This window comes from Lethenteron reissneri, chromosome 28 (genome assembly GCF_015708825.2).
Source record: "Lethenteron reissneri isolate LAM-NWPU_2019-01 chromosome 28, ASM1570882v1, whole genome shotgun sequence".
Lineage (NCBI taxonomy): Eukaryota > Metazoa > Chordata > Hyperoartia > Petromyzontiformes > Petromyzontidae > Lethenteron > Lethenteron reissneri.
In genome coordinates, this window is record NC_083806.1 from 3,014,400 (window position 1) to 3,034,683 (window position 20,284).

At 49.2% G+C, this 20,284-nt stretch overlaps 3 protein-coding genes across 3 annotated transcripts; 2 read left to right on the forward strand and 1 right to left on the reverse strand.

Annotated features, from left to right (window-relative positions):
• The first annotated feature begins 484 nt into the window (after positions 1-484).
• LOC133348794 (uncharacterized) lies at positions 485-7,565 on the forward strand. Its single transcript, XM_061561802.1, has 7 exons — positions 485-689; positions 2,680-2,804; positions 3,516-3,641; positions 4,094-4,118; positions 4,221-4,347; positions 5,718-5,854; positions 6,485-7,565. The coding sequence occupies exons 1-7, from the start codon at positions 629-631 to the stop codon at positions 6,658-6,660; spliced, it is 777 nt and encodes a 258-aa protein (XP_061417786.1). The 5' UTR covers positions 485-628; the 3' UTR covers positions 6,661-7,565.
• Positions 7,566-11,052: 3,487 nt separating this feature from the next.
• LOC133348807 (centromere protein V-like) lies at positions 11,053-14,462 on the forward strand. The gene is made up of 4 exons (XM_061561820.1): positions 11,053-11,334; positions 12,103-12,172; positions 12,950-13,064; positions 13,692-14,462. The coding sequence occupies exons 1-4, from the start codon at positions 11,225-11,227 to the stop codon at positions 13,814-13,816; spliced, it is 420 nt and encodes a 139-aa protein (XP_061417804.1). The 5' UTR covers positions 11,053-11,224; the 3' UTR covers positions 13,817-14,462.
• On the reverse strand, positions 12,773-19,869 carry PIGL (phosphatidylinositol glycan anchor biosynthesis class L). Its single transcript, XM_061561801.1, is given in 8 exon segments — positions 12,773-14,896; positions 15,373-15,506; positions 15,620-15,651; positions 16,830-16,897; positions 17,181-17,271; positions 18,762-18,861; positions 19,187-19,355; positions 19,357-19,869. Coding segments are annotated over 8 exon segments (990 nt in total). The 5' UTR covers positions 19,648-19,869; the 3' UTR covers positions 12,773-14,791.
• Positions 19,870-20,284: the final 415 nt, after the last annotated feature.

The window sequence follows — 20,284 nt, forward strand, 5'->3', positions numbered from 1 at the left end:
TAAACGTTGAGATTTATAAGGGCACGGGGTGACATACAGTCTGAATTGGTCCGTAATAAAGTAGGCAATGATAGGGGGTTGACAGGTATGCTGTGCATGTAATTAGGGACATTGCCTAATGCGATTGCACATTGCAGCAATCTAGTCGCGGCACCATCATCATCATCGTCGGCCACGGTAAAAGCCACTGCTGCATGAAAACAATTTTCTCAACGTCACCGACATCGCTCGCGACCCCGCGCTGCTGTGCGCCAAACTCGGTCGCACATCGCCTCCTTCTCAGCCGAGTGGCTGCGTTGGGGTCAGCTGCTTGGCTGTTCTTGACTCGAATTACGCCCTCGCAATAACGATCGCGAGCCATGGCGATGATGATGATGGTGGTGGTGTCGATGATGGGCGTGTAATAAAGGCGTCACACACACACATGCCGAGTCAGCGAGTGAATGCCCCTAATTCCATACTCCCACCCCCAACCCCCATGCTGCACTCGCCCTGCCTCTCTTCTCGTAAACACGGCCCGGCCCAAACGCGGTGTCGGCATTCAGGGTACCCGGGACCCTGCCCAGTGCATGTTGCGGACCGTGTTGAGAAGGCGACCTTGCCTCCTCCCCACCACTGCAAGTCCGAGATGACTCCCCACGGGTTCCTGTGCTCCCTCGTGTTCGCCACCTCCGTGCTGCTGTCCGTAGGTGAGCAGCTCCGACGGAAAGTTTCGTTGTTCTAACTTGTCTCTCCGTGTTTGTATTGTTAGGTGCATTCTTCAGACCGACGATAATGATTTGGTCTGCGCTGTGCATTATAGAGTTGTTGTCGAACTGGGACCCATCTAACAGAGAGGGTCCTTTGCCCACACCATCTGGCAGTTCACCAGCGTCTGTTCAAGCAAAGCGTGTCACTGCTCATCTTCTTGGTTCTTTCGGTAAAGTCACGTAGAATGGAAAAAAAAAATTCTCACGACGTTTCGGCCACAACGCAAGCAGCCGTCATCAGGTGAAGACCAGATCTGTCGGGGAGACAGCTGCTTGCGTTGTGGCCGAAACGTCGTGAGAATTATTTAATGTTTATATTATTATTTTTTATTGTTTCCATTCTACGTGACTTTACCGAAAGAACCAAGAAGATGAATCCCTGCAGTCACGAAAGCTTTAAATCGAAACGTGTCACTGCTGTTGATAAACTTAATGTAGCAAACGGTCCAGAGTTTGTGTGGAACTAATACTGCTGAAATTCTGTACTTATAAAAAACCATTTACTCTTTGGTTATTTCGGCAAAGTCACGTAGGTATAAAATAAAATAAATGAAATCACGACGTTTCGATTGACCGATGAGATGCAAAAAAAAAATGTTAATCTCTTTTTTTAATAGTGGCGGAACCAATACGGAAAAGGGTACGAATTGTGTTCGTGGTTAACTCGTGACCGGTGTTTGGTGTCCACCTGTGGGGGTCTCCTTCTGCTGACCCCGCGGCCGGGAGGAGCCACAGCGAGAGATGTTGCCGTGGTCATCCCGAGCTCGGCGTGACGGCCGCTCTCTCTCCTCTCTTCCTCTTCTCTCTCTCCTCTCTTTCTTCTCTCTCTCCTCTCTCACCCCAGTCGCCCAGCACACGCACGATCTCGCCATATCTGGCAAGCCAAGCAGGGTCGAGCCTGCATAGCGCTCGGGTGGAATGCAACCCCGCGCGAACAAACAGGGTGCCGATGGCAGTGCGGCAACGTATCGATTTGTTTGGACTGTGCTCCTGTCCTCCCACCGTGTGTTTCCCCGACTAGCGTGGTGAAGTATGGTCAAATAACCCCCATGACGCGCATGATGTTGAGGAGTAGGGGGAGGGTAGCAGGTTAATCGAGCAGTGGATTTACGTAAATGTTTACATGTCGTCGTCGCCGCCGCCGACGCATTGCTCACATTTTTCTTCACACAATGAGTGGCGCGGCGCGGTGAGTCAATCTGCTGGTATATTTTTCACTTCCAGAACAAAGTCGTGGGGGGTTTCTGTTCCCGTAAACACCAGGGGAGCTTAGAACTACAGTGCAACCGTAGAAGTTGCCGCGATGTTATTGGCTGCTGGCCCCCTCCTCTCCGCAGGGAATTATTCCAGATGAATAAACTCGTTGTAGAAATCTTGATTTGAAGCTTTCGTGACTGCAGGAATCCATACTCTTAAGTTCTTTCGGTAAAGTCACGTAGGTATAAGATAAAATCGATCACGACGTTTCGGGCGCAACACAAGCATCCATCATCAGGTGGGAGCCAGCATGGGAAAGCCACCTGATGATGGACGCTTGTGTTGCGCCCGAAACGTCGCGATTTATTTGATACCTTAATGACTTTACCGAAAGAACCAAAGAGTCTCGTTGCAGAAAGTCCAATGTGTGTTTGTTAGGACTTGTCAAACCGGCAACACTTAATTGTCATCGTAATCGGCAGCATGCTGATGTTGAGTCCAGCGGGAGGCGAGAGGGATGGAGTGTCATCACGTGTCGGCGGCGTGTTATCTGTGAAGGCCACCACACGCGCACACGCAACAAGACATCTCTCTCTACCTTTGAACCGACATTCTCCAAGTCCACGTGGAGCGTGTTCGTTGGTCGCCAAAGCGCGAGAAACTAACACAACGCGACTTGTCGATTTCGTAGTGAACCTGTTTTTGTGCCCCCCTCTCCCGGACCCCCCCGTAGCCACGCCGGTGTGGATGGGATACTACGAGTGTAGAGGTGCCGGCTTCCACTCTCTGCATTCGAGCGAATGTGCCTCTTCGCCAGTCCACGCGAACGCCACGCAGTACTGGAGCGTGCTGGCCGAGGTATGTCATCTGACGTTGCACGCAGCGCACGGCACTTGCAAAGCACACGCACGTTGTCCAGGCACTGGGCTCATGTCTCCTGCAAGAGACCCTGCAGGCTACACACCAGGGACGCCTGGCCGCTCCGGACCCTGACACGTCAATGTGTGGTGACTAGGGGGCCACTCCTTCTGACGTCTCCAGGCTGACCTTGGCTCAAAATTAATTATCCCCTCTCTTCTCACGCATTGCTCGAGGCAGCTGCAGACATTACACGTGGCACATTATGCCAGCTGTACAATACGCACTGGGTGTGTTTATATGGGCACATCGGTTACAGGTCATAGCAACGTGGAATTTCCATCAATCTTACCATCTATGTTGTAACCGTGTAAAAATGGCACGGCTACAACACCTCGAGATGACCGATTAACATAACACTTCAGGCGTGAGAGAGGTCCGTGATACGCAGGGCGCACGGAGGAGTTGCCTGCCGATGGCTGTGGAGCTCCTCAACAAGTGACTTGTGGTTTGTCGTTTTGAGGATGTTGGCAGTGGAGGTTATTTCATGACTTAGAGCAGAAATTGTTTGGTTTAACGAATCTTGCTCTGCTGATGAGGGCATAGAGGTGGGACACCGATACAGAGCTCTCCCGTGTAAACAAATGCAGGAAAATATTAGTGCATTACTCTCCCAACTCTACTGGTGGTGCTGCTGTGTGAATGTTGTAGAATACCATGAGTACGCTGGCCGCCTCCGTGAACGGGCCCGTGGGGAAGGAATGCTTCCCTCCGGAGTGCGTTAACGTGGCGAGCTGCTTCATCACCCTCTCTGGCTGCCACACCATGGAACTCAAGGTGAGCCTCCGTAGTGTCGGTGCCACGCCGTGCACCTGGAGATAGCGTGGAGGTGCCAGTATTGTGCCTCACCACCTCGTATCCTTGGGTTTTTTTCCGGTTTTCTCCCACATACTTAACAAGGACGAGGATTAGTGCGCTGAACACGTAATGTTCAGGTCACATGACATGCAATTGGGGCATAATGCGAGTCGTGCCTTCCTGTAGTTTGTGAGCACATCTTTGGGAGTTGTTAAATCTGCTTCTAAAAGGAAATGGTCAAGTGTCCCGATGTTTCAGGGACCCTCCTGAAGTCTTGACTCGGTGAGGTCTTCTGGGTAAATACTAATGATCAATGTTATTAAATGAGCCTCACAACGTATTCCATAGCATCTTGCATACGGTGTGTGCCATACACGGGTTATGAAGTGTGCACGGTTTGAAATACAGTGTCACGTTTACTTTTGTTGCAGGCACAAGATAAAGCATGGCAATTTGGTGAGACAGACGAATACACGCAGACACGTGCATTCACACAAATACTGCATTGAATGACCATGTGAAGGACCTTCCTGCACGTTCTAATATCTCTTCCATCAGTTCCGGTAACAGTGGGCATTCTGCCAAAGAATCCGGCTCCTGTTGGCAGTACCGTCGACCTGGTGTGCCTGCCCAGCTTTAACTACACCGACCATTTGCAGGACCATGAGCTAGCGCGCTGGGAAAGGTTCGTTGCACTCCGCAGATGTTACAAATTCCACACACTCGGAGCATTGAGTATCGGTACAAGGTTTTAAGTTGTCCTGTTGACCCTCGTATCTACATTTTATGGTAAAAACCAGTTCTACCAGTGCACGGGAATTTTTTTGGTTGTGCTGCAGGATGACAATGGTATGTGTTTTCACGTGTGTTATTTAACTATTTTATTTACCAGGTAAATCCGACTGAATTATTAGCTCTTTCTCAAAAACGACCTGGCCACAAATAATAGCTCAACGAAGTGGCTTATGTGGAAATGTATAGCAGCCAAATGCGCAAAATGTATGGTTTCTAAATGTGGAGGGGAAAAACCCCGAGGACCCAGAGAAAAATCCATGAAACCATGGGGAGAAGATGCAAATTTAACATATACAGGGGTCGGGATGAAACTTGCAACCTCCTGCATACCAGACAAGGGAGATAGCAGCATTTCGCCACCCCGGCACCCCATCTCATATCAACACATTCGAAAGGGCACCCAGAGTGGTAGCTTTCCTTGTAGGTACAAGGTGACTTGGCACCTGGCCTGCAAACGGGCATTAAATAGCCAGTAGTCGACAATGATTTATGTTGTATGTATACCCAATTAAGTATGATCTGGATTTGACGCTATCGTGACTGCAGGAATTCATACTTTGGTTCTTTCGGTAAAGTCACGGACCCTGACATATAATGGCTTTCTCATTTTGAAGGTCCTGGGATCGTTTAAAGTCCACTGAAGCAGACGGCACAGTATTATGGTTATTACAACCGCAATAATAACCAGGGTGACCTGCCAGATTTGAACAAACCCCTGCAACAAGCAGATAATGTGTTGGGCTGTGTCACCGATGTGTATTCGGGTTGTAACACGTGTCTTTCCGCACGAGTCATGCGGTACAAGCTGAACACGTATCGGAGAGCTAAACTAGTCACCTGAATTATGATTACATTGTGTGGGTGCGGTTCTAACGCATGCAGACTGGACTATAGTTAACCTCAAATAGCTGTTAATCGTTTGAGCTATGATCTATCCACTGTGTGAAAGCCTCTCCAAGCCACCACCGCCACTCATGGTTTTGTGATGCAACAGTCCACCCAGGACCTGCAGAGAAACTGATTTAATCTCCATCTCCACAGTGGACGTCCTTTCGAACGCGTTCCATTCCGTCATCTCTTTTAGCAAAGTGTCCTGCCCAAACACACTCGCTACAATGACAACTCTTTGCAGAGAAGGCACCGTACGCGTCGGTTGACTGGTAGCCTCGAAATGCTGAAAAGCAGTGATTTGCTGTATTTATGCGTGACAACCATTTGAAAGATTTTGGGTAAAGATGCCAACTGCTCATTGTCTTTCAGAGATGGAAGGCTTCTGGAGGAAGACCAAAATCACAAAGGACATGTCAAAATTATCGCGTCCCTGGCTGACAGTGGAGAGTACATTTGCGTTCTACCTGGGTTCAGGAGCCAGCCAGTGACCTTAAAAGTCCGCACCGGTCAGTATTAGGGTTCCATCCTTGTGGTGCAGTCTGTAGAGCTTTCTTGCCTGTTTTGAAGTATCATAATATTTATCACCAAAACCTTTCAATTATTTTTCGATTTAAAGCTTTTGTGACTGCAGGGATTCATCTTCTTGGTTCTTTTGGTAAAGTCATGTAGAATGGAAATAATAAAATAATAAAAATAAAACAATAAAAATCAATAAATAAGCAGATAACTAACACCCTTTGCATATGTCCGTTCTATACAAAATATGGAGGTAATTTGCACATTCTATCTGCTGTATGGCAATTTGGGAGTGCATAATGTCAGCAGCATTGGTTCTGCACAAGCCAAACTTTGGACTGGTTTTGGCAGTCGGTGTCTCATTGGTAGTTGGGCTTGCTTGAGCTAATGCTGGTAAACTGGCAGGTATTCAATGGCAAGGTCTCTGTTAGATTTGGTGATTATTTTTTTGTTGCATAACATAAGTGTTCATAGATTTGTCAGACGAAGTGATAAGTATCTGAGAACCTTTGTAAATACCCTATTTGCCGTCACCCGCATATGCGCAAGTGGATAATAAGCGAATGTAAAATGTGTATGTTGTGTAAATGAATGGCACAATCTCTGGTTTGTTTTTTCAGACAAAATCCTTCATGAGGAGACCCTGAAGGCAGTGACTGGAGTCCTCATCTTCTTTTCCATCCTCATAGTAGGGGGCTCGATTATTTTGTGCTTGAGATGTCGCAAGCCCAAGCCGCCAGCGCCGCTCAGCAACCTGGCTGACTTGGAAGCACTCGCGAAAAAAAACGAGCAGTAGCTGTCACCAGAGTGTCTAGTAGGGCATAATTTTAGCCGGATTTATCCGGCCGGGTTGGCAACCCTTCAAATACTTCTAACAGCCGACACATACCGTACTTCTCGCTATGGCTGTGGCTACTAGTCCCGTACCACCTCCTCCCGGTCTTGCCGAGACCTGGAAAATATTCGGTGAGAAATCTAAGCCTCGGAAGTGAGGTGTGAATGAGTAACAACCCTTGGCACACCATGAGCCCAAGGCTGACAACAACATAGACGCGTTGCTCAATGAGGTTGTGGCTGGCCAGGTTTCAGACTGAGAACGACTAAACAAGAAGTGGCCGAGTGCTGTGTATATTCATGCAGGTAGTTTTTTGTGTTGCCTCCGATGAGCACGGTTGGCTACGTACGCTGCGAAAGAATTTCAGCGTACATACATTGCGGGTAGTTTCGCCATATTTTTGGCTGAGGTCAGTTTGGCAACTGTCCAAAAGCGAAGTTTTAATACAGGTCAACCCATTATCAGTGCCTTACCTTATTACAGACCAATTCAGACCATATTGGTTACCCCGTGCCCTTATAAATCCCAACGTTCATCCTATAAAGTCCCATCACGAGGGAGAAACACAAATGGACAAAAAAAACTTTTTCCCGTATTGAAACGGCTGTACGCAGTATGGACCTGGAAACTCAATTTCCCTGTACAGGAATACGGGTAAACTACTGTATATGGGTTGACAGGTATGGGTTGACAGGTATGGGTTTTTATACACCCCCACCCCAAAAGATGTCCCCGCATAGAGAAGGGGGGTTGGCGCTTCTCTCCGTTGTCAACCATTAACCAGTGGTGGAAATTCCACGTTTATAAGCTGCACTTTATTACCCTATGCTTGTCTGCTGTATTCAATAAATCACATAACAATGTAATCGCTGTACGCGTACAATAATTAAGTCCAATGCAGGGCTACGTGTTGGTCAGCAGAGCGCAGTGCAGTAACATCTATTGCTGTACCGTACTTATATGACCTCCCCACCTCCACCATTCGCCCGCATAAGCCGGCGATTGCGAGCGTGGGGAGGTATGGGGCCGTCCATAAATGACGTCACGCAACTAGGGGGGGGGGTCAGACATTTGTGACGATGTGTGACGAGGGGGGGGGGGGGTTGAGAAATGTGACGTCACATCAAAATGCGCAACTTTAAATAAATAAAGACAGCACGTTCTACTTAATTAAATAGACTTTATAATAAATGTTTTCTCCTACAACATCAGAGTGCCGCGGCACATTAAATACGCACTACAATGATAATAGTTTAAAGCGATTTGAACCATGTTTTTTGGGGGGTGGGGGCAGAGCTTTGTGACATCATATTTGTGGGGGGGTCTTTTTGTGACGATGGGGGGGGGGGGGGTCAAAAATCGTCCAAAATCGCGTGACGTCATTTATGGACGGTCCTTATGTTCAAAACAAGCGGCACGGCGTGAGGAAGACCTCGTTTAGCAGCAGCACGGGCGGCCCATCACCCGTGAGTGCCGCACGGAAACTGAGAATCGCCTCGATCGTGTCGTCTCCAGGGCAAGGTGGTGGTTCAGTTTTAAGTTTCATTGATTAGGTATAGCCCTGTGAGCCATTCGGCTCCATGCACAAGAAAACATCTTAATGTGACTAAGTGCAAACAGAAAATCCAAGAAAAGACAGCAAAATATTGCAGAAAAAAGCACCGTACACCAACGCTGTGTGAAAAAATCCCAGTGGGATGCAAGTCAAACAACAACCACAAGACAACTTAGATTAAGGCCATCAGTCTAACTCTGTACTACAACAAACAAACATGGCCAAACCAAATAACGTTTCGAAATCACCAAAATAAAGCCATAAAAGCAATGTAACACTGATCATAGGAACTGTGACCGAATTTTCACAAACACATTCCTGCGGAGGGAGCTGGTAGAAGCGTTGGGTTGCTCGGTCAATGGCCAGGGTCAACGGCGGCGTGGTGTATTCCGCAAATATGCCCGACTGTGAGGGCGGGCACAAGCCGGCGTGAGTAGGTTAAACGTTGAGTTTTACAAGGGCACCACGGGGTGACCAGCCACTCCCCACCCAGCCCCTCACCACCCCACCCAGCCCCTCCCCTCCCTCCCAACCCAGCCCCTCCCCACCCAGCCCCACCCAGCCTCTCCCCACCCCCCCCTCTCCACCCAGCCCGACCTCTCCCATTTTTGGATGCACGACGGACACAATAATCCCCTGTGGGCTGGTGTAACCAGGAGGTTCCTACCAGTATAAAGCCATAAAAGCAATGTAAGTGATCATAGGAACTGTGACCGAATTTTCACAATAAACGACATAAACATGTACCACCAACACCCTGTAGCCGTAGCTGGCTGCATGAGTCACTCCACAACAGCAGGAGCACCAGGAGCATGGTGGTGGTGGTAGTGAACAGACGACGATGATTATTGTGAACAGGTGGTGGTGTTATTTTGTGTTTGTTAAAGGAGTTTTCTATCGCCGCACTTGGGGCCACACTCGTGTCGGTGTTGGCCGTGCTGCTGGGTAGCGACCCGGGGTCTTGGTCGTTGTCAAAACGTAGAATGGAGAGCGACAATCGCCTTCGCGGTCTGCAGCAGCAAGAACAACAACAACAGCCGCCGCCACCATCGCAATCTTGATGTGAAGCTTGAGGTCGCGCCTTAGTCAGCGAAGGCCGCGTCGCCATGGCAACACCGGCAGCTGTTGCGCATAGCAACCGCGAGCGGTGATTAGCGACGGCATCTGCGGACGTCACATGACGTCATTTCGCTTTTAAAGGCGTCGACGGTGAACGCGACCTTACAAGATGCGGCAATGACGTCACGGGCGAACATTCGCGATGACGTCACGTATCTGCGTCCCCCGCCCCCACCCCTTTTCTGGAGTCTCCCCCACGTGACCGCGCTGCCGCAGGGGCGGGTCCGGGTGCGGTCGATTCCGGAGTCGATTCACTTTCGACGAAATGAAATCGAATCGCGCGTGTCGGTCACATTGCTAGTTGTATTTGAAGCGAGCGCCGCACTCGGCTGGGGTCACGTAACTCCCCGCCAGCCGCTCGAGGCGCGTATCCGCCACGAAGTCGCCAGGGTCGAATCGCTTATCCGCCTTGTGGATCCCTAAATTGCGTCGATGCTTGCGACGAAAACAAGAGCCGAGTCGTGACGTCCAAATGTATTCGTAACGAATCGAATCCCCGGCAGAATCGCCGCGGTGAGGCGGGAATCGATTCGTTGAGATGAGCCCCGTCCACGTGACAATCGGCACAACCTGCATAGAGAATCGCATCTTGACGATTAATCGAATCGCTGAGCCTAACCCTGCCAATGTAACAATTTGCACAACTATTCTTTGGTTTTTTTCCGTAAAGTCACGTATAAAGATAAAATAATAAATTAAATAATTATTTTATCTTTATACGTGACTTTACCGAAAAAACCAAAGATTAATTCCTGCAGTCACGAACGCTCCAAAATTAAAATTTGCACAACCTGAATAAAGAATGGCATCTTGACAACGAATCGAATCGTTGAGATGAGCCCCGCCCACGTGACAATCTGCACAACCATCATAGAGTATCGATTTACAGCTTTCGTGACTTCAGCAGGGATTCATCTTCTTGGTTCTTTCGGTAAAGTCACGGAGAAGGGAAGTAATAAAATAATAAAAATAAATTATTTTATTTTATCATATTATTTTATTATGTTTTATTTTTATTATTTAAAGTCACGTAGAAGGGAAGTAATAAAATAATAAAAATAAAACATGATAAAATAAAATAATAATATAATTTATTTTTATTATTTTACTACTTCCCTTCTACGTGACTTTAAATAATAAAAATAAAACATAATAAAATAATATAATAAAATTAAATAATTTATTTTTATTATTTTATTACTTCCCTTCTACGTGACTTTAAATAATAAAAATAAAACATAATAAAATAATATAATAAAATTAAATAATTTATTTTTATTATTTTATTACTTCCCTTCTACGTGACTTCACCGAAAGAACCAAGAAGATGACATCATAGAGAGTCGTTGAGATAAACCCAATCCACAGCCCCACCGCCCACGTGAGTTCTCCACAACTCTGGCTCTCCGCCTGATGATGCCGGTTGTAATCACAGGCGAGACGCCAGGGTCCCCAGATTGTAAATGTTGTGAATTTGCTCTCAAACACACCGGTGTGCTGTATGAGTAACGAATTGCCATGTTCTGTTTACGTGATAAACCTTACTAAGTGGTCGGGTGGTGGCGGGTTTCACGACACATTCATATATTGACGCGATCTCACCCAAAAACACGACTGTTTTGGACAACATCGAAATCGCGTCTTGACAACGAATCGAATCGCGACAGCTCCGACGACCTCGGAATCGAATCGCTGTCGAATTTATAATCCGCACGTGGAGTGGGGAGGCGTTAAAGGGCCGTGGGCGCGCACCCGTCCCAGACCCCCAGAGCCTCGGTGCGGCGGGGAAGGACGACCTCCTCCTTCCTCGTCATCCTCCCTCCTCCTCCTCCATCTCCTCGTGTGTCCCGCATGGAGGAGCAGGGGGCCGGGCTGGTGCGGCGCCACGAAGGCGGCTGCCACTGCGGCGCCGTGCGCTTCCTCGTGTGGGCGCCGGCTCGCCTCCGCGTCCTCGACTGCACGTGAGGAGCCCCCCACGAGCCCAGAGTCCACGGCGTGAGGAGCCCCCCACGAGCCCAGAGTCCACGAGGCGTGAGGAGCCCCCCACGAGCCCAGAGTCCACGGCGTGAGGAGCTCCCCACGAAGCGTGAGGAGCCCCCCACGAGTCCCGGGTCCACGGCGTGAGGAAGGGGTTTACGAAGTGTAAAAATGAGCGCTTGCTTTTCGTGGGGAATGTAGGAAACATAATCGATAAGCGGGCAACGTCTCTGCATATCCGTCCCTCCCACATGGAAAATAAAAGTTAATTTGACACATTCCATCAGCCACGCGGCCTTCTGGGAGTGGAAACACTCAGCAGCTACATAGCACCGGGTCGACAAGATCGGGTTCCATGCATAGAGTAACATTGTGTGCAAACGCATGCGTTGCTCGTAACAAATACAAGACTTCAGCGGATGCACAGAACAATACATTCTTGCTCAAGTCAACTTGTTTTAACAATTGTCTTAAATGAAATCGGTGTTATTCGCCGATCCATGTATTTGCCCGTTTAGGGAAATTCCAAGCATGCGTCTCTCCGTGTTTGTTAGATGACTTTAAAACGTTATGCACGGCCTGGCGCAAATGTTTGGCCAATGCGCAAATGTTTGGCCAATGCGTCGCTTGAGTTTGTTGTGGACAAATCGATCACCGCACGGCGACTCACCAGCGGCGCCGTGACCTCTCATCACCGTGACCTCTCTCCACCGTGACCTCTCTCCACCGTGACCTCTCTCATCACCGTGCAGATGCAGCATTTGCACAAAGAAGCAAAACAGGCACTTCATTGTCCCAGCGTCGCAATTCAAGTTGCTGAAGGTGCGTGCGTTTCACACACTTAACGTTGACGTTCAAAACATTGCTGCACCGCAAAGCATTGTCAGTGTGGCATGTACCGAACAATTCCTTGCATCTTTTTTTAAACTTCTTCGTCTCCAAATAAAATTAGCGGCGCAATACCGGCGACTTCACGAGACAAGACGTTTGGAAATGTTGCAGCGGCAGCGTGGCCCCGGTGCGTCCAAATAGGCCGTGCACAAACCTCTCGGCTTACGAAAAAAACTTTTCAAAGTGGCCTCGTCGTTGTGCAATGACCGAAAAATGACCCCAAGCCAAAATGCATCCAAACGGCTATTAGAAAATAAACAACGGTTTAACACGTAGGCTTTCGCGATATAATTGTGTCGTTAAACCCGCCACCACCCGACAAAGCTAATTAGTAAGGTTTGTCAGGCAAACAGAATATGCCAATTCGTTACTAGTACAGCAACACCGGTGTGTTGGAGAGCCAAGCCACAGCCCTCAGATTGTAAATGTTGTGGCTTGGCTCTCCAACACACCGGTGGACTGAGACCATTATCGTTATACTCACATGCATAGAAACGTATGATTTCGACAAAAACAGAAATACAAACAGGATAGGAATGTGATTATTTATTAATCTCATTACTGCGGATGGGTACAATTAACTGCATTAATGAAAGAGGGGAGGTCATTACATGTCTAATGATATTGCTCCACTTGCAAATTGACTCCCACTTTCACCACACTGACAAATTACTTGTTAATCGCCGCTGCGCTGTTTTTTTACAACAGGGAGCCGAGAACCTCACAACGTACACATTCAACACGCACGCAGCGAAGCACACCTTCTGCAAGACGTGCGGGGTGCAGAGCTTCTACACGCCACGCTCCAACCCGGACGGCTTTGGTAAGAGGGCATGAGGTGTCACCTGTTGCTGTGCCTGGGAAACCTGCGGTTTTAGCTGCGAAGCACCGATGCCGCCTTCCTTCAGCCACTGGGAAGTGAGATGGCCCAGTGTGCGAGCGGGGGAGCAGGTGAGCTCAGCCGAGCTTCCCACAGCAACCTCACCGGGCCAATTCGGCATCGAGCTGGTTAAAACTGTGTTTTTGTAGAGCATGGTGGGTGCTATTATTCCGGCCACTTTTGGGACTTGTGACATAATGGGGTCGACACGGTAGAGAGAAGCGCATGCAATGTTGTCGCTTCACTTTGGCTCAACACAAGGACTGTGTTTTTATTTTAATACAGAGGGGCTGAAAATAACAAATGTACATTTTACCTTGGGATATCCTAACCTAATCCAAACTTGCATTCAAGTTTAAAATTGCTTCCCTTTGACCACAAAGGATACCCGAGGGGGAATAGGGCCTGAACCCACGGAGCCACGTGAATGACGGAGCGTGAGGCGACAACATCCCAGCCGTGCACGAACGGCCGTCGACTCCTCCTGGGCTAAGGAGTCATGGGAACGCGACATGAGAGGCAGCAGCGTGCATGAGGAACCCAAAGGCGTTTCCCACTTGTGTTTGGCAGGTGTGATGCCCCACTGTCTGGACTCTGGGACGGTAGACGGTGTCTCCGTGGAGGTATTCGATGGGCAGGAGTGGGAGAAGTCCATGACTGAGCACGAAGACATCCGTCGCAGATCCCAGGAGTGAATGATCAGCTGTGCAGAGCCCGAGGTGTGACGACATTCACACAAGGTGCTTCCGCATACCTCGATCTTGGTAATGCTCTTCGGGTGGTCGGGCGGTTACGGTGGTGCACCCCCAGTTGTGGAACTCCCTACCATGGTGATGAGGCTCTCGATGTGTTTTGGCATCTCTAAATCACGACTCAAAAGCTATACGTTTAAAAAAGGTTTTCCAGAGTTTTGGTCCTCTGGCTATAATTGTGCCACCCAGTTCTCTCTTTAAAAAAATGTCATCCTTTCATACACGGCACCTTCAGACTTTTTTGTGAAAGGCACCTAGTAAGTGCAAGTTATTATTAAGTGCCCCCAGCTTGATGTGCAAACAACAAAATGAAGTCACCGTCTTGCATACCGCTATGGCTTTGGATGTAGTCCTGAGCAATCAGTGCATAAAAGGCAACATAATTTTAAATATCAATTGTCTCAACTTGTCATTCCACTCGCCTTGGCCCCTTTTGCAAAAATGTCAAATATTTGTTTTGTGTGTGGTTATATATCACACGCAATGATGGTTACAGAAAATTACAGTTATGTTTTTCCTGCAATGCCGGCTTTCAGTGCCAACACTAATTACATTACAAAAATAAACAATTGCAAACCTTGTTCTACAAGTTTTCTGACCTCAAGTGTAATGTTTTGAGTCGTTTGACAGTGATTGGAAGACTAGTGTGATCTGCTGGCAGGTCGTGACGTGTCTGTGTGCGGCACTCAGGCAATTATTTTAATACCGCAGCAGCAGTGGCAGGACCCAACTATGTTGTACTGCGAAGACATTTGCCAGACACCCACCAAAGGCTAATACTTTTCAATATTAAAGGTTGGAAAATAAAATTTAGATGTTTCACTGCATTTCACCTGCCAACACCTTGTAATCCAATTGCCCCACCTTAATTATAGATCTTATTTCTCTTAGATTTGGGGGCGTAACTTGTATCGGAGTTCACAAACCATCTTCGGAGAAGGTGTTGATGAGCATGTACCGAGAGAAGACAATGTAGAGGTAGCGAAACCACACCAGTTGGCTGCGATGGCGTTTCATCGCCTGCTGCAACACAAGCGAGTGGCATCGTGAAGCCGACGGCACCCGCATGATGACCGCACTATTGCACGGGATGCACTTCGGTCACGCAGGCAGTCTCACGCAAGTTGGCCATTTCATTATACAGTAAAATCTCATTACATCATACGCTGTGGGGACCCTGTATTTTTGTGCATTAATGTGAAAGTACTTTAATCGGAAATGGCTAGAAATATAACAAAAGATGACGACAGAAAGCTTTTTATGGTATCTGTCAGTGGTTGTCATTGTTCTAAACTACAATGACTCGTACGTTGTTTTTTTTTACCTTTCGTGCAGAAAATCAGCCAAGAATGTTAATCTGACGGACCCTTAAAACGGGATATCGCTACCGGTATAAGGCTCCGCTTGTTTATTCGCCCGTCACACAGGCATTTCGTGAAATTGCCGCGTTGGTAAAACTAAGTTCAGTTGCGGTGGAAAAAGCAGGGTCGGTGACTTACCAGGCCTATCTCGTACTCGTCCAGAGAAGCGAGACAAACGAGTGCCTGTGACCGCAGCACGCTGAGGGGCAGGTCCATGATGGAGACATACTTCCTCAGCAGTGAGACGCTCTGCAGGTACAGTGTGCGGCAGCCTGCGGGTGTACGGTCCGACGGAGATCATGAAGACAGAGATCATGAGACACCTGGATTGTGAAGATTAGACGCCCAAGACTGAAATGCGCACGTGGTGTTTAAAACCATTTACCTGGAGGAAGTCTCTTCTCAGACTGCAGATTCCTAAAAAAACAAAAGACCAGTTTATTTCAGTACTTCGCCTTGTAATCATTAACTTGTCAACCACGTTACCTTGATGTCAACTCGAGTTTAACTTCTATTTATAATGCCGGCAACATCACAAACCAATGCAGCGATTCAGACAGCAAACTCCAGGCGTGTAATGGTTCACTGTCTCTGCATTTCGATGAATTGTCACCATTCCAGGAAGCACATAAACAATCGATTAGGTCCATAATACATGATTTTTGGGTTAGATCGCGTAAATATATAAAAGTGTCGTTAAACTCGCCACCACCCGACACAGCCAATTATTAAGGTTTGTCACGTAAACAGAACATGCCAATGCGTTACTAGTACAGTATACCGGTGTGTTGAAGAGCAAAGCCACAACATTTACAATCTGAGTGATGTTTCGCCAGTAATGACAACTATCTAAATCAGGCAATAGCCATATTTGTGGAGAAATCCTCCCTTTTCGTTACTTACATAGAGGGAGAGATGTGATGACGTTACTTGTGTGCCCTTCTTGCGCGAAGTAGGTGTGGATCTCAGTTGTAATTACTGGAAAAACGTCGTACTCACAGATTTAAATGTTGTGGCTTTGCTCTTCAACACACCGGTGTGCTGTACTAGTAACGAATTAGCATGTTCTGTTTACGTGACAAACCTCACTAATTGGCTGTCGGGTGGTGGCAGGTTTAACGACACATTTATGCGATCGAACCCAAAAAACCTGTATTATGGATATTGGTCGCGAATGCCTACGTGTTAAATTGATTAGGTCTTAGTTCATACTGTCTTGTCTGTACTGTTGGAGTAACGGTTTGCAAGGATTGTTTTGGACTTTTTATTATCATTACTTTCTTGTCTGTACTGTCTTTTTCCACTGTTTTGTCTCATTCATCCCATTAGCCTGGAAGAAAAATCTGTGGACAACTGACAAGGTCAGCTTGTGTGCGAAAGCGGGACGGATTTTAGCATCGCAAGACCACGAGGTATGGTATTAATGTAGGGGGGAGTCCTTCATCCAGTAGTGGATAGATCGGCCCCAATGATGGTAAATGGTTTTTTTGCATGCTGCTCAAGCATCCGATCTTGTAAACCGTGACACTGACAATGTTCGCAGCTCGGTGCGAGGTGGTGCGAGGCCTTGGTGAGCGGGAGACGGTAAGACTCACCTGAGTGCGTGGTAAACGGAGATGTGGTTGGCATGTCCACTCACTCCTTCCGCGTCAAACGTCAGCACCTGCCCGATCACACCCCCCACCCCCCACCGGTAGGGACACGTTACGTTTTGGGGGCTCGCTTAATGTAAATTACGTTAGGAATTATATTTCAAGCACTGGGTTGCTGAAACGCTTTCCGCACCATGTTCCATGGCTTTAGCAGGAATTACTTTCAACAACCAAATCTCAGGTGGACGGCGACATCGACAAACGAAAAAAACGTGCGCCGCTGATATCGAAAACTGTTGCATCTTACAGATTCGGATCGAGAATCGTAGAGAGTGCAACAACTTGTCGACTCACCAAGCCGATGTTGTGCTTCTCCACATGCTGCAGTATGATGTCAGCCACCAGGCTACTGTCCCAGGTCACCTGTGGATCGTCCGGCAGCTCGCTAAACACAACGCCACGAAGCAATGCATACGCGTACTCATTGTGCACCGTTTCAAATTAAACAGCACACAGCAGGAAAAAACATGTCGCTTCACACAGAACCTACATTTGACATCGTGTTCTCAAGCTGCAGGGCAGCAAGAGAGAGGAGTTACTTTTCCTTTTGTGGGCACCTGTGGTATACCATGGTGTGGTGAAGTGTATACATTGCTGTGGTATTTGATGGTGTATTGAAGTGGTAAGGTGAGGTTAGGGGCCGTCCATAAATGACGTCACGTACCTGGGGGGAGGTCAGACATTTGTGACGTGTGACGAGGGGGGGGGGGGGGTTGAGAAACCTGACGTCACATCAAAATGCGCAACTTTACATTAATATAGGCAACACGTTCTACTTAATTAAATTTACTTTTTAATAAATATTTTCTCCTCCAACAGAGTGCAGCGCCACATTAAATACGCACTACAATGACAATAGTTTAAAGCGATTTGAAGCATGTTTTATTTTGGGGGGCGGGGGCAGAGCTTTGTGACGTCATATTTGAGGGGGGGTCTGACTTTTTGTGACGCCGTGTGACGAGGAGGGGGGGGGGTCAAAAATCGTCCAAAATCGCGTGACGTCATTTATGGACGGCCCCTTATCCAAGTGGTGGTGTGGTGAGGGTGGTGCAACTGAGGTGAGTGGGTATCTGCGGCATATGGCATACGGTGTAGTGCAGTGAGGTGGGTGACGTGTATGATGGTGTGAGGAGGGTATCTGTGTCGTCTGATCACGTGGTTGGTGATCGTGCCATGTGGTGAGCGTATTATACAGGGTGTTTCAAAGAGATGGACCCGATTTGAAATCGCGATATCTCTGCAACCACGAACCGCCCATGAATGAAACTCTTCCCACTTGAAAGAGCGGGGCATAGAGTTTCAAATGATTACCGCGAGATGTCTCTCCCAGCGCACAAACAGCCCCTAGCCTCAGTCATTCGCAATATGGTGACCCCACAACACACAAGGCGTTTTGCCTTTTGCAGTTCAGCAAGACTGAATCCGTAATTGCGGTGCAGCGTGCGTTTCAACGGCGTTTTGGCATTGATCCGCCAATGTCAAAGAGCATGGTGGCACAAAGACCGTGTTTTTGTGCCACCATTAGCAACTAATCTGGATGACCTCAAAAACAATCACGGCAGCGGTGACTTCAGTGGAAGAAGACACTTTGAGAGGCGTTTGGGACGAATTCAACTATCGTCTCGTTGTCCGTACAGCAGATGGAGGGCACATAGAGCATTTACAAAATGCTTAGTAAAACTTGATAACTCATTAAACCGTTTGTAACTTTTCGTGTAATTATAACATGTTGCCATCGTGAAATATACTGCTTTGAAATTGGGTCCATCTTTTTGAAACGCGCTGTATGTTGGTCAGGATATCCGTGTAATATGACGACGATGCAGTGGCGACGAGGTGAGTGTGGGCACGTGGAGTGGAGTGGGGGGAGGTCACCTGCGATCCACGACCGTGACCCGGGAGTTTGGAATGCCCAGGACCTGGCAGCTCTCTCGCAGCTCCTTCTCACGCAAGTTTCCCTGGTTGTAAAAGTTTCCTGTTGGACACCATCACCACCACCACAATCAACAATGGCAAGCACCCTGCCGCCACTCACCAGCATCGCCCACAGCTCCAGGTGCTGATGGTGGGCCGGGGTCAACTTGAAGAGGCAGATGACTTCGGATTTGCAGTGCTTTTGGTAAACCGAACGGGGGGCAGTGCCAATGCCAATGCGCCAAGAGCAGCGGCCCCCCAACACGTGTTCCGCGAGGCGATACTGCAGGAGGAGTTTAGAGTGACTTGCGAGATGACGTCCGCACGGGGAGACCTTCACCCAGCAGTGGATAGACCATGACCAGCCGGGGCGAGAGATTACTCACCCGTGGAGAGGCAGAGGAGGTGCGCGGCTCTGCTGGAGTGTCGCAGCCGCTGTATCGCCGGCGAGAAGAAGAGGCACTCGTCATCTGGATGCGCTGTCACCAGCAGCAGTGCGGGGCCCACGGGGTTATTGTGGTGGTGGTGGCGGAGGTGGCGGTATGTCACCACGAAGGGCCAGCAGCGCCACCAGGGCCACGAGCCCCAGCAAGGCACCCACCGGCACCAGCACCAGGGGCCACGGGACGAGGAGCCACGTGAGCCGTGTGAGCAGGGCGACGTGGAGACACCAAGAGGTGAGCAACGTGTACACCGAAGAGGCGAGGAACAGCACCATGAAGTACGAGACCAATAGCAGGAGCCACGAGGCGAGGGGTCTCGCGGAATCCACGAGCGGCGTCATCAGGCCCAGCAGGACCCCTTCCACACCCAGGATGCCCACGACCAGCGGGGATTGATGCCGCATGGCGCAGAACGATGATGATGGTGGTTCGACAATGTTTATATTGCGGAATAAACCTCCAGTCTGCGCGAGAGCAAGGTCGCACGCGTCTCCGGAGTTACCACAGCCGGGTTTTGGAGCGGCTCGTCACCGCCTCTCGCCCCGGTTCGAGCCGGGACCCAGGGCCTCGGGCCCGCTCTGAATGAGCTCGGCCGGTCGTCCTGGGACCCCCACCTCCCTCGACACGCCCACCAGACCTGTGCTCGTTCACTATTGGCGGAGAACCGCGGGTCCGCGCCCGCCAATGGGAAGCTCGCATGCGGGGTTAGCCCCGCCTCCTTTCCCCTCTCCCTCACACCCGCCCATCTCACCCTCCCCTCTGCTCCCTTACCCCTCCCCCTCTCACCCGCCCCTCCCCCCTCTCCACCCTCCCCCCTCTCACCCGCCCCTCCCCCCTCTCACCCGCCCCTCCCCCCTCCCACCCTACCCCCTCTCACCCGCCCCTCCCCCCTCTCACCCTCCCCCCTCTCACCCGCCCCCCTCTCCTCCTGCCCCCTCTCACCCGCCCCCCTCTCCTCCTTCCCCCTCTCACCCGCCCCTCTCCTCCACCTCCTTCTCCTCCACGCCCATTTAACCTTTGCGCTTGCCCTATTGGCCGAGG